This window comes from Varanus komodoensis, unplaced genomic scaffold, assembly GCF_004798865.1.
Source record: "Varanus komodoensis strain SLA01 unplaced genomic scaffold, ASM479886v1 scaffold6_1, whole genome shotgun sequence".
Lineage (NCBI taxonomy): Eukaryota > Metazoa > Chordata > Lepidosauria > Squamata > Varanidae > Varanus > Varanus komodoensis.
The window spans coordinates 3,935,292-3,949,190 of record NW_025336345.1 but is presented as its reverse complement, the minus strand read 5'-3'; the positions used below and the strand labels follow the sequence as shown (position 1 = coordinate 3,949,190).

Sequence of the window (13,899 nt, the reverse complement as noted above, 5' to 3'; positions counted from 1 at the left end):
AGCATTCAAATTACTTCAACCAATGACCATTAAACAGGTGAATAGCCTGCATGGAACAAGATGCATTGGATAATTTTATTCTGAAAAGCTGTGAAAAGTCAAGCACTTCTTTTTTCAGAAACAAGAAGTATACAGATTTGTGATCTCATGGACTGGCCTTCCCTGACCTGGTGCTCTCCAGATGTTTCAGACTTGAACTTCATCAGCCCTAGTCAGCATAGTCAAAGGTAGTTGTAGACAAAAACATCTGGAGAGTACCAGGTTGAGGAGGGCTGCCGTGCTGTATTATCAGAATAGTAGTAAGCTGTCACACATCTAGCCACCCATTAATTTCTGATTTGACCAGGACCTTAGAGAAAAGCAAGTGTGACTTTGATCATCCTCGCAAGTAGTGATTCAAGGAACGGTCACTTACAGCATCCTTTTTTGCTTGAGATTCCCTCCTGTTTTCCTCCCCACATCTTGCTGCCCCTTGCTGATGTGCCATCTGGAGTTCATTCTGACTGCTTAAAGCCTTAGGTGGAATGTAAAATTTATCCTTAAGTAGCTCCCAACTTAAAACACAAAGTACTTCTCTCCATTTTTACACACAGATCACTTCTTCCTCTTGTTCTAAAGGAGCAAACATTCCTTAGGGTGAGTGAGGTACTAATTTGCAAATGTTGCCGGACACAGATTCTCCATGAGAATATTCCTCGAAATCCAGGATTGTTTTCCTCAGTAGTGTTCCTCAAGCTGAATAGGTGGTCCTGTAGATTACCTTTTACTCCAAACAGTTTTGCTTTTCCAGCTGACACTTGCACTGTTGAAATGACACAGGTTTCTTTGACTTTGGCAGCCTTTCCGCTGTCGTATTTTTGCATTGATGAGTAGTTTTCAAACACTTTCTCCAATGTATTAGAAACACATGTGCTTTTCTTCATAGCAGGAATGTAGACCTTGCCTTTCCAACTAATTTCCCTCCTCTGCAGATATTGAGACAGTGGCAAAGGAAATGGTCCTGCTGTATTTTTAACCCCTTCAAGTTCTTCATGTATCAATTTCAGTTGATGAAATTGTGATCTGATGAGCAGCAGTTGGAGGAGACTAGGGCTCTACCTTCGGTCCAGCATATTCTGACTTGCCAGCACATCAAATGTGTGGTTGGGCCTATATCACATTTTCAGGAGAGGCTGATCACAAGGAAATTAATTACACTGAGAGGGTTCACAGTCTTCCCAATTCTGAGCCTCTGATAATAAGTGTTGCCTAATGCATTTTGTTGCCTGGAGCAGAACTGAAAGGGTGCCCCTCCCCATGTTGAACACATTAAAAAGTGGAGGCACCATTCAGACACCAATTCCTGCCCTCACTTATCTTTCATTATGGGGCTGCCTGAAATAAGTTAGATCTTTCTTGGGTAGGTCTGGCGCTGGATGTGGTAAAGAGAGTTTGTCAGGTTTCACTGGTGCTGTTTCTTCTCCACACTGATCAATTTAAAAGTGGTCAAGAAAGACTCTCCTTCATGCTTGAGACATGGCAACTCTGTTTAGGGAAGGAAATACAATTTGCACTTGTAGATGCCGTTCTTCATTGTTCCAGGGGCTGAGCCCTGGCACTGAAAACAGATGCTACTTGCACTAAGCCCCGTATCTCAGAGTGAAAATTGCTCCTCCCAAGCTGCCATGTTTCCTGAGTCTGGATCCCAGGAGGCAGCCCTCAATCACTTCCCATTGCTCATTTACATATTTACTATTTTCCCTGTGGAAATTGTTCTTCTACATTACCCGTGTCTGTGGTTGTTTATGCCCTGGATGTGTGTGGCTGAGATTACAGCAGTGTGATTAAAGAAATGGAAGGAACACAATACGCCCAGTGCCCCACTTTTAAGCAGAGTCATCACAACTCCAGCCTATTGCTTACAAAAGACCAAAACAGAAAGATGCATGTGAAACAGAAATACTCTCTTTGAAATCTTAATCTAGTCCTTGTTCAGTTCACATTGTTTCTTGAAAATGAAATAGCACAGTCTGTGTCCCCAAGCATTTGGCCTGTATTAATGGTAATTCTATCCCTCAAGGCATCCAATTCTTTCTCAGATGACCATGAGTTCCCCTTAAGTGCCTCTCACGCCCCCCCACCCCACCCCGATGCCCAGCATACCTAAAGTGCATTTAGGCATGTGCAACATGGGCAAGGAAGTTAGAAGAATGGCATAGCCAAGTCAAGAGCAGGCAGGGAAAGGGAAAATGGCTGGAAAAGTTTCAGCGATTCTCTCATCAGCTGCACCAGGTAAACAGAGGCCCCACAAACCTTCTCGATAACCAGTGAGGTCAAAGGGGCCCTGCCAAATACCTTCAAACTCATCCCAGCTCTCACTTCTCATGAAGGCCACTTTCTCATTAACTGTAAGGGTCAAGAGGTCGCAGGTCCGTTGATCAATATCTGGTCCCTGCTCAAGCTATTTTTTTTTTTCTTCAAATCAGCCTCTTGGCCTCCAGTAGTACTGCCCTTTGAAACTAGGACGTTTGTAGTTCAGAGGTATTTGGTGGAATTGGGAGTTTGCTAAGGCTTAGTTTATCATCAAAGCTGGAGTCCTCATGTACAGTATGATCCTATATATGTTTACTTAGAAATCTCACAATGCTCAATGGGCTTTACTCCCAGGTAAATAGGTATAGGATTGCAACTTAATTACCTTATGGCAGGATACATCCTTCTCTTTGTCACTTGTGTCTGTGTTATTTTAGAATTCTGGAGACTGCATTGTATCACATTCTACACCTAGAGTTTTCCTTTCAAGAGGGATAATTTTTTTTAGAGGTGCAATTTTCTAGAATTGTTCTCTAATTGAACATAAATTTACTGGAATCTAACTCTATCTAATTTTATTAATGATGCTCATCTCTACATTAGTTGATGTTAGAACTTTGTTTATATCTTTCAAAACTGATTGTTGTAGATTAGCGAATGATGATTATGGAATGAAATCAGTGGAAAAAGACTACATAAAAAAAGGAACTGTTACATTTTCTTGGCTCTAGTATTGACAATGTTGCTGTTCTGTGAAACAGCAAAGACGTTAAAAAAATTGACTGACTATGTGTCAACTGGAGGAGTTTCCCAAAACCTCCACACTGTGACTGCTAGAATTTAGAGATAGACTAAATACTCTGTTTATGGTCCATGCTGCTCTCCCATATGTTCACCTGAAAGTCTGATATGTGCATTTATCTGCAATTTTTTAAAAAATCCACATGAAAATTAGCATTTGAGTACATCATACATTCACTCTCAAAATTCAGTTCTAACCATTTGCTCAGGAAATGTGCATTTAAAAACTTTTAAATATATTTTTGAGCTTAAACATTCAGAAATGCAGAAGCCAGTGGATGACTACATACATTAGTCTGAAAGGTACATATTAGGTCAGATCAAATTCTTCAAGCATCTCTGGCAGAAATTTTTATTAATGGTTATCCTCAAACTTTTTCCATGTAAATGACGGGCTGTATCCAGGAGTGTTCTTTCAGTCACAGAAGGAGTCAGATAATTTGTGTCACCACATATTTGGTGCACCTCATTTTCCTGTTTTCCCCTCACTTTACCAGTCCTCTTCAATTGATAATTTGGTAACTGGACCTTGCTATATCTGTGTTAATTACCTATATGCAGTCTCACCGTGTCATTTTCTTTGTCCATTATCTATTCTACTTCATTGCCCCCTTAACAGCTGAAAGAGAAAAAAGAACTTAGCCAGACAAGACTACGTATGTCAGACTGCTGTAAGGGTGTATTTACAGAAAGTGATCACCAGCAACAGAATGCATACAGTTGTGCAGTTTTCAAGCCAAAACACCCAACCCAGCAGATATTTATCAAGGCTTCCCCTCCTCCAAGACAAAAGGAGAAAGGGAATGGGGAGGGGAGACAAGATGAAGAATATGGGGATACATGCCAAGACCCACTGGAGGATTATGGAGCAAAAGGAGGGTGAACTTCTCACACTAAGCCCAGTTTTCCGTCAAGTTAACCATGGGAGGTTGTTCAGCAAACAACCAACCTAACGTGGCAGGCTGGCTTAGTGTGACATACAAACCCACCCTTCATGGAGGGAAAGGAACGTGTCTTTGGACTTTCCTTTTTTTCTGCAAAGACGTTTCCTGACTAATTATTACATACTCATCTCTGGACATTCATGAACACCTTATACAGCTCACATGATGACTCTTTTCTACACTTGCATGGGCTGTTTAAAATGCCTTCTTGCCTCTGAGCAAAGATATTTTTAACTATTACATCTATCTTCCCCACCTCCCCTTCTTGGTAATCTATTCCTTTAGTGAAGAGTAGGCCAAAGTGGTCAGCTGCTTGGCTCCTACATTCAGGAAAACTCTGAAGAATTCCCCAGCAAGTCTCTGGGGCAAAGCAGACTTTCCCCTAAAGAATAAGGGCTTCTGAGAGGCTTTGCCACATAAGGGCCTGTTGATGGCTCTGAGCAGGCATCAGCTGACAGGGAAATCTTTGCCTCCGAACAGATGGTCCGGCTTTTCATTTGAGCAGGCAGGAGAGTGATCTCAGAATTCTGCCAGCATTCCACACTGCAGGGCCAGCTTAGGGCAAGAGAGATCTAATCTCCGTGCCCTTCATAGCTGGCGAGCTAAACGATGAACTGTTGACAGGACAACCATCAAGCGCTCATGCTCAAAGCGTAAGATCCTGAACTCCCCCCCCAACCCGCATTTCGTTTTTCTTTGGTAGAATTAATGTCCTATTTGCTCGTCTCTCAAAATCCATTTTGGCACAAGTACAAACCACCTCTTGGTGGCAAGCAGTTGTCTGGATTTCGGATGCCAGGATTTGTGCTGACAGTTCTTTCTACACATTCAGATTCAAGCTGTCACAGCTGGGCATCAGAGACTCGGAAAGCACCCCCCATGCATGTGTGCGCACGCCCCCCCCCCCCAGCTAGTGCCAGCCTTGACTATTGGCTATCAGGCTCCACTTGATAGGACAACACAGTAACTTAGCGTAAACAAACATAGCCCTTCCCATCACCTATTCAGCTGTTCCGGGGCTGCTTTATGTCTGTGTACATCTGTGTGCACTTAAATGTGCATCTCTCTCTCTCATATTAAAAGTATTTATATACCTTGCTTCATTATCAAATCACAAGGTGTTGCAGAGAATTAAAAGAAAAACTACCATGTGAAGAATTAAAATCAGCAAATGCAAGTATGTTTTAGCCTGTGATGAAGCACCATTAATATTGGCATGTGTGTGTTCATACACTGGATACACCCACATCAGTGGACACTTTTATATATCTTATTTTCTTGATGCAGGAGACCAGTATAAGCTTGTTTCCTTAAGGGTGGTAAATTTATATTTTTTTAAATATAAAACTCAGAGCAAGGCCTTTTAAAAGTCTAGTCCCATTTCAGTTTTTAATAAATATTATCAGTATTCCAGTAAAAAAAGAGGACACCCTAGAAGGTGTAATTAATAGTGGGAAGGAGCATCTGGTACCAACTTAAAGCTAACAGGTATTAGGACTCTCTTGAGTTCTATAGAACAAACTCTCTTTTTAAACTCTCTGCTACCCCATCTTTTCCTTTCTTTTCTTTTTTTCTTTTGCCTTTTTTTGGTGGGCAGGAGGGTGAGTGTATAACAATATATATGGTTTCAATCTCTCCAAGAAAAAGGGGCATTGCTTTTATGCATATGTTAATATAGTCACTTATAAATATTAAGATGCTTCACAATAAGGCTGAACTGAAAAATCAAGAATGTTTCTCACTCCTCTCATTCATCCTGAAAATGAATAAAACCTTTTAAAAACTCATAAGCCTTGGCCATCTGAAGAAACTTGAAAGTCCAGTCTTGTAGCCACTCGCTCTTTCCTGTTACCCCCTCCTCTGAGATGAAAACAGCCCGGCCCTGGGACAGTAGGAGGGGAGGAGAGGCAGCACAGGGGTCCTCTCTCCACAGGGAAAAGCCCTGGACTCTCTTCTCAGCTGTGTGGGCTGGCATCTGCAGCCAGGGATGATGAGGCTTGGCATGATGTGTGGCTGCATACAGACCTCTGTGGACTAAGGAGGCGCCATAGGAGACCTCTCCATTCTCAGTGCAGGCCCTGTGGGAGTGCGTCTGCTTGAATGGGAGCTCTCCATCATGGGAAGGAGGTCACAGGGGTTAGAGGAATCAGATGGCATGAGTGCCAGCCGCCCTTCTGTTTTTTAAATGTGCTTTTCATTGAAATTAAAAACACTACCCCACCTAACTAAATGGATTGTGGCTGTCCTGTTGAAATCTGCAGAAGAACGTTAGTTGAGACTATTTATTTATGTTGTTTTATGTTGTGCAATAGCCAAGGCTCTCTGGGCAGTTAACAAGCTAAAGTTCAATTGCTTGGCTTTTGCTAATTAGTAATGTAAGATGGATTAAGGTGGCTACCTGAACAATGGTTTGACCTTATTTCCAGGGCAGAAACTTGGAATTGAATCATAGTAGGTATGTTACAGATGAGTTTGCTAATGTTTTATGTGCAGGAAAGGGAGGAGATGGAGATAGTGGAAGAAAATTGGATCAAAATAATAATAGTTTTATTATAATAAATTATTATAATAATATTTTTTCAGTGAACCACCCTTTCTCTCCTTCTCCACAAGATGGAGAGAATTAGTTGGCATATTAGCCTATATTTATAAAGGTTTATGTTAGTAACTAATGTTCCTGTTGCCTCTTTAATATTGAGATACGAAATGAATCAACCAGCAATATTTTCAGAATCCCTCTATAGTTTGGGGACTATGTGGGAGATCAATACATGGTTTCTGTTTATTTCAGTGGCATTTATTTCTTGTGTACAAGTAATTACTGATGTCCAAGATATTCCTGATATCCAATATAAATTGGCCTGTATGCAGCTTTATTTGAAAACAGCTATTTGAAACAGCTATTTCAAATATATAACACCTTTCCCTTTTTATGCTGGGATTTAATTTATATGGTCCAGCTTTAATCAAGACTGGCCCATGGGCTATTCTAAAAGGAAAAAAAAAAGTTTGGTAAGTTTTGACATTAAGGAAGAAGTCTAGAATCTATGGCCAACTGTTCCTTGTGCTCTAGTTTTTATGGTCCATTGATGCAAAACACCAAGGGAAACATTTTCTGCAGGTTTTATCTCTTTGACTTGTAAAATACATCCTCTCTTCTTGAAGAAGTGTGTCAGGGTCATGGAACTACTTCCCTGATCTTGCACAGTCAGCAATGTAGAAATATTTTGCATTTAAGCATTTTGCAACTTTCATGAACAAAGTTAAATCTGAGGGTCTTTTTCTTTTCTTTTGATAGGCACAGTTAATTTGCTTAAATACTTGTTAATTACCACCTAAGCTTTTAAAAACAAATTTAATTCATTCCTGTTTTTGATTGCACATGAAAGTTTGTGGTTGTAGCTCACAGTCTGTTTTGTTCTCTGTGTGCAGGATCGTTTTCAAATAATTCATTATATTTCTGCTGTTCAGTAATAAGGATGTTTGAGACCCTCATTTCATTTTATTTTTGAGCAATACTTACTCAGTTCTTCCTGGAAATGAATTCAGTCCCAAATACAATTTGCAGTCACACATTTCCATGCTTGCAGTGAAATCTGTGGAACAAAGAAATTCATTTGGAAAATGTACATGAAGAACTGTACATTTAAAAAATAAATGTAGCCCAACATGCTTAATAATGGGAGGAAAATGTGTTTATTGAGAAATGCATATTAACATGCATACTTTTCAAAAGTACAAATGTGCTTTATCAATGGGATAAAAATGTGTACATTTAAAAATGCACACAATTGATGCATACATTTGAAAAATATGCATGAAAACTTTGTGTACATATTCATGCAAAAAGAAAAAAAAATCGATCTGATTTGAACTGGAAGAACCTCTGAGCTGGAATTCAGAGCACTTTGAGGAGCTCAGATTGTACTGATCTGTGCATCCATATTCAGTAATGACCCTAAGAATGCAAACTACACTGAGGTACTGTAATATTTCTTTTAGCAGTGAGTTGGTTAATTAATCAGTTAAAAGCAACACAACTAATTGACTGCACCCTTTAATAATGTGGAGTTCTTACTAAAAGAAAATCTCACTTGCTGGCACATTTCTTAAAAGAAAACACATGTGAGGACCTATGGCTGACATTGTTATGCTTTTGTTTGACTGAGCTTGTTATATGTCTCTTTGAGAGATTAAGTATATCCTCACTAAATTCAGTGCTGTTTTTCCCCCAGAATGGATTTAATATCTGTTTCAATTATTTACATCTGTAAAATCCTGATTTGTTTTAATTACCTAATACCTAAGTTCTATTGCACTTTTTAAAGATCTAGGCTCCATCTTTAAGTCCAGCCTACAACATTGGATCCATTTTTTTTTTAAATGAGCTATTTTCCTTGATTGCTTGCTTCCTTCCTTAAAAACCTTGGGCTGTATCTGGCTATGACCCTTTGGCAGTGGAATAGAGACTTCTGGCAAAACAAATCCCCTTTCCCTTGCAGCTTCCAAAATCTGCTCTGGAGACCCTCTGAAACTTATTTGGAGGGACCAAGGGGAGGGCAGAGTAAAGAAGGGCAAGCCCTCTTGTATGAGCAGAAGCCTGCTAATGTTGGACAGAACTTCTTACCAACAATATTGAAAAGAGAAAATGGTGCTGGTGAAGCTGACCTCAGTGAAATTCCTCCCTACGCATCACTGATTGGAGGCGTTTCAGTTTTTGCAAGAATTTATGTACCTACATCTCCTGTAATTCCATACACATTTGTTTTGATTGGAGCAAACTACTTCTATCAAGTTGGCAAAATACTAGTTTACATAATTTCGTATTAGGGCATAAATTAATATTTCTATTTATTTGTACTGGCTTTCTGGCCTTTCCGGGGGTTTAGGATTTAGAGTTAAATAGTTGAAGCCTAACATCTGCTGGTGTTATTGCCAGCCACCACCATGTCTGTCTTCACGCTCCTTTTAAAAGGTAGTTTAAGGACAGTACAATTTTTTATAAGGGGTTATTTTAACATTTGTGAATATGCATCAACATGGCAGGAGTGGACTGCAACCAAAGTACAGGGTGTCATCAGAGTAAAGTAGTAGCGCTTCAAACTCACCTTGCATGGCATAGGGACCAGACTCTAGAACTCGGGAGATCAGGTTCCATTCCCCACTCATCCATGAAGCTTATAGCCTGGCTTTGGGCCAGTTACTGATTTCCAGGTTCACAAGCTTTTCTGTGTATCCATTCATCTATTTTTATTTCCAGTATTTCTGGAAATTAAAAACAAAATGACATTAAGACCATGGCTGGTCAACAAGGAAAGCCTTCCTGGAACAAGGGTATCTTCAGTAGGTGCTGAGACAGCAGGGTGCTGGTGCCTGCAGGGAATTCCATAGAAATGGGGCACTCACCCTGAAGGCTCTTCTGCTGAAGGGCTCTACTTGGGCTGGGGGTCCGTGTGGAAGTACCAGGAGAATGGCTTCCAGTGACCTCAGTGCAGGTTGATAAGGAAGAAGGGGCTGTCTCAGGTTTCCTGGTTGCAAGTTTTCAGGGCTTTATAAAGGAATAATTTATAAATAAGTACTAAAACCTTAAACTTGGCCAGCCGGAAACTGGTAGGCTGATGCAGTTCGTTCAACAAGGAAGGTACACAGTGCAAAAACCTGCTGCGTTCTACACTAACTACAGCTTCTAGAGGAGCCTTAAGGCAGCCCACGTAGAGGGCGTTGACATGAGAATATAAAGGAGGGGGGGAGAAGATGCCCATGTAAGCCACCTTGGGTTTTTGGGAAAAAATTGTGTGTGTGTGTGTGTGCGCGCGCGCATGTGTGTATTAAAACATAGCTTGATACTGTAGCACTATCCCACATAGAACGTCATCCGGTACTGATAATTCATAAACACATTTAGTAATCCTGTGCATTACAAGACATGGGAGTCAGAGACATTATGTGTCAGAGTTGTTACATACAATGTTATTATATGTAGCAGGATGGACAACTTGGAATTGACAGTTCTGGAATTCTTTAGCTATGGTTGCCAGGCAGTGGACCTCATGGAAACAGTATCTTTGCTTCCCTTCTAGGCTTGTTTTAGGACAGAAGTTTTTAACAGCCTATTCAGAACACAAATAAACATGGCTTTCATCAGCACCGTGTTATGTGTGTTGGTATTAGTTTTCAAAGGCTTCTATAGTTTGGTCCAGATTATTTGAAGCATTGCCTCCAACCAAATGAACCCACCCAGCACTCTGTGACTAGCCTCTCATGCTGTATCCAGGTATAAGAACAACCAAGGGTCGGGGCCTTTTCAGTAGTGGCCTCCTGGTTGGCAAACTCGGATGCAGTTACTGTCTGCCAGGCCTGTCATTACAGCCCTTTAAGGATTCACTTGCTTATCTTGGCTTCTACTGGAGTTAGGACATTACTATTGTCATCATTTATATAGCACTGTCTAGTTTAAATCATTTTAAAAAATATCATTTGCTGGATAAACAAAAGAAATATTGGATGCATTAAGATCAAGATATACTAAACACAGTATCTCTTTCCCAACAGATTCTTCTTGAAATTTTTCCTTAAATGTAACCAGAACTGCCTAAAAAATGCAGGAAACCCTCGAGACATGCGGAGATTTCAGGTCAGTGTTACTTTCTCTCCTTATGATGTTTTAAAAATGTGGCTTGGGAAAGATTTTAGAGTTGGTTATACATTGCATTTGTTGATTTTGGCATTTTCTTACTGTATTTTGCATTGTGTTTTGATACTTCTATCTGGTTTGTTTTTTGGGGGGTGTGCCCATTTTGCTAGACAATCATTTGATAACAATAATGAAGAAGATGTTGGAGATGACAAAAATTGCAATGACTTGCATCTTGCTCTGTAGTCAGAACAGAAGTGTTAAAAATTCATTTCTAAAAATTGAATCTGAACACCCCATTATTGCATCCCCTTGGGCTTTAAAACTCCTCCCCACAAAACACTGGGGAGCAATTCACAGGGGAGTGACACTTTGGGGATTAACAGTTAATGTACAATAAAAGATTGGAAAATTATTGTTACAATACTTCTTACAATACGTATGAGAATAACTAGAGAGGCTGAAATCTAATACTAGATTATGGAACTGGCCTGAAAAGACACTGGCAGTAAAGTCCTCAGCAAATTTAATTTCCATAATCTGGAAACAGTACTTTTTGTTGCCTACTTTTGGGATAATATTATTTTGTGTATTATTTATCTTAAGCCTACATAAATCATGACCACTGCTTCTTTGCTGTCCCACGGGGACATCAAGCTACACACAGGTCACATAGAGATCCTGCTGGGGTCCCTGCAAGACCCCGCTACTGGATTTGGGGTGATTTTCCCTCCCACTCACTGCAGCACTACAAGCTACGTTTCACAATTTGCTGTCCCCCTTTGGAGACAAGCTCTCTTTCAATCAGGCAACATGGTATTTCGCCCGCGGCATTGCAAGCAAATGACCCAAACTGCTCTGAAGGAAGCCACAGCTTTCGGCAGCAGGCAACCCGCACGCACCTGATTAGGTCTGGCGGCTTTGCCTTGGTACTGTGGCCTGAATCTTTCACGTGTACTGCCCATAAGCCTTTTTTGTTGTGTCCGGCCTGCCCAGTTCTAGGTTTATTTTATAAGACCATTATTATTATTATTATTATTATTATTATTATTATTATTATTATAATAACATTTCTATGCCGCCCCTTGCCGAAACCATAAAAGTAAAACAGTCTAAAGTTAAACAATATATCACTTCAGATGAACAATCTCTATGATATAATATATACCAAGGTCTTATTTGGAAAAATAGAGTTTATAGTCTCTCCTTATCTGTGTACAATCAGGAATGTAGGATGGGTTTTGGAATGTTTTAAGCCTGCACATATATTTGAAATCAACAATTCAAATTTTTATCTAGATTTTCCTGAGGAAGAGAACAGGGAATTCTCAGACTTCAATCCAATGCATATTTCTCTGGGAATGAGTCCCATGGACCCCATAGGTCTCTTTCCGAGTAGGCATGAATTGGATTGGACTGAGAGGCTGGAATTCTAAGCACATTCACAGTGCAAATCTGTACTTGCCTGGAAGTGAGCCTCTTTGATTCCAGTGAGGCATACTTCTGAGAAGACATGCAGACTTACTCTGCTACTTATTCTGCTAGTAGGATGATCATTGGCCACATCAATATTTACTTCTGAGTAAATATGCTTGCTACTTCTGAACAGATATACTGGGTTTTTTTAAAGATTTTATTAAGATTTTAAACTAATACTACAAACATTAATCATCAAATACATCGGACGTACTGGGTCAGCTCCCTACTACATATCTTTTAACATTCTATAGTCATATTCAAATCCATTTATAATAACTTAAAGACATCTTTAAATCTAAGCCAAGTTCTGTTTCTCCAGCCAATAATACAAAAAATCCCAAGTTTGATAGAAGTTGAACAGATATACTGTTAATCAGGGCTTTTTTTGTCATCGAACCCACTGGAACGGCGTTCCGGCACCTTTTTTTCCAATGGATTTTAAGAAGTGATTTTGAATCATAGCAGATCAGCAGCAAACATCATTAACATAGTGCCTGCAGGCTGCTATTTTATCTGCTATCTGCTATCTGATAGTGAGATAGTGAGGGCTCTGCTCTGGCTGCTCCGCAGAGGAGTGTGTGTGTGTGTGTGTGGGTGGGTGTGTGGTTGCGCACTTACTGCCAGCTACGTGAGTTCCTGAGTTCCAGCACTTTTTTTTTTTTACAAAAAAAGCACTGCTGTTAATGGTTTGCTTTTGCTAATTCAACATTTAGAATGGTCAAGAAAATTCAGTGGAAAAAGCTCCCAATAGGGTAACAAAAGAGAACATTCAGACCAGCTTTAACTGACTTGGAAAAACTAGTAAATAATCGGCAAATTCTTGCTGTGTTATCCATATTGTATCCATTTTTCCATTAATTACTAATCTAGTTCAAAAAAGAAAAAAAAGGAAGGGCAGGGCAGGGCTTGACAGAACTCAGAAAGCATAACTGGAGTTTTAGAAACTCCACAAAATGCTCAGCAAATTTAATTTCTAAAACAGGAAAGAGAATCATTATAAAATAATTTATAACTGTTGCCCAGTTCCTTGTAAATTAGATAAAATACATAGTTCTGTTACATACAACACTTGGAAATTTACTCTCTGCAGAACATTTATTTTTAGACACTTATATGCTGCCTTTAATCTGCAAACTCATGGCAGTTTACAAAAATAAAACAATATGGGTACACTTCAAATCTGCACCTGTGTCTGTATTTTTATGTATATACTTATCTATATGTATATGTATATGTATATGAGTAGGGATGTATATGTATATGAGTAGGGATGCTCAAACTTGGATCCGTTATATGCAGTGCTTTTTTTGTAAGAAAAAAGGTGCCAGAACTCATGTTTCCGCCAGCAGTAAGCACACACACCAGTCCCAAGCCGAGCAGCGTCCCAAGCAGCTCTCTCTCACTATCAGATAGCAGATAGCAGACACAAAAGCAGCCTGCAGGCACTATGTTAATGATGTTTGCTGCTGATCTGCTACACCAAAATCAATTCGTAAAATCCATTGAAAAAACGGTGCCGGAACGCCGTTCCCGTGCATTCTATGACAAAAAAGGCCCTGGTTATATGATCAGAAGTCTGCTCATGCCATGGGACTTCCTGGGCTTTTTCCTTTCCACTACAGCCTCCTTTCCTCCCGCTGTACTTCCCAGATCAGTTTGGGACAGCCTTGCAACCCGCCAGAAGTATGGGTTCACAAGAGGCCAAAGGGCAAGGGGAGATTCATTCTGCCAGCAGTTTCCCTTCCAGTG

At 40.1% G+C, this 13,899-nt stretch overlaps 1 protein-coding gene across 6 annotated transcripts in view; it reads left to right on the top strand.

Moving 5' to 3' along the window:
* The window catches only part of EBF1 (EBF transcription factor 1), a 409,466-nt gene that overhangs the window by 248,045 nt on the left and 147,522 nt on the right, over window positions 1-13,899 (top strand). For all 6 annotated transcript variants that reach the window (XM_044450986.1, XM_044450985.1, XM_044450984.1 and 3 more), the window contains exon 7: window positions 10,590-10,671. In XM_044450986.1, coding sequence (XP_044306921.1) covers window positions 10,590-10,671 — 82 coding nt within the window. The remainder of the gene's footprint in view (window positions 1-10,589; window positions 10,672-13,899) is intronic.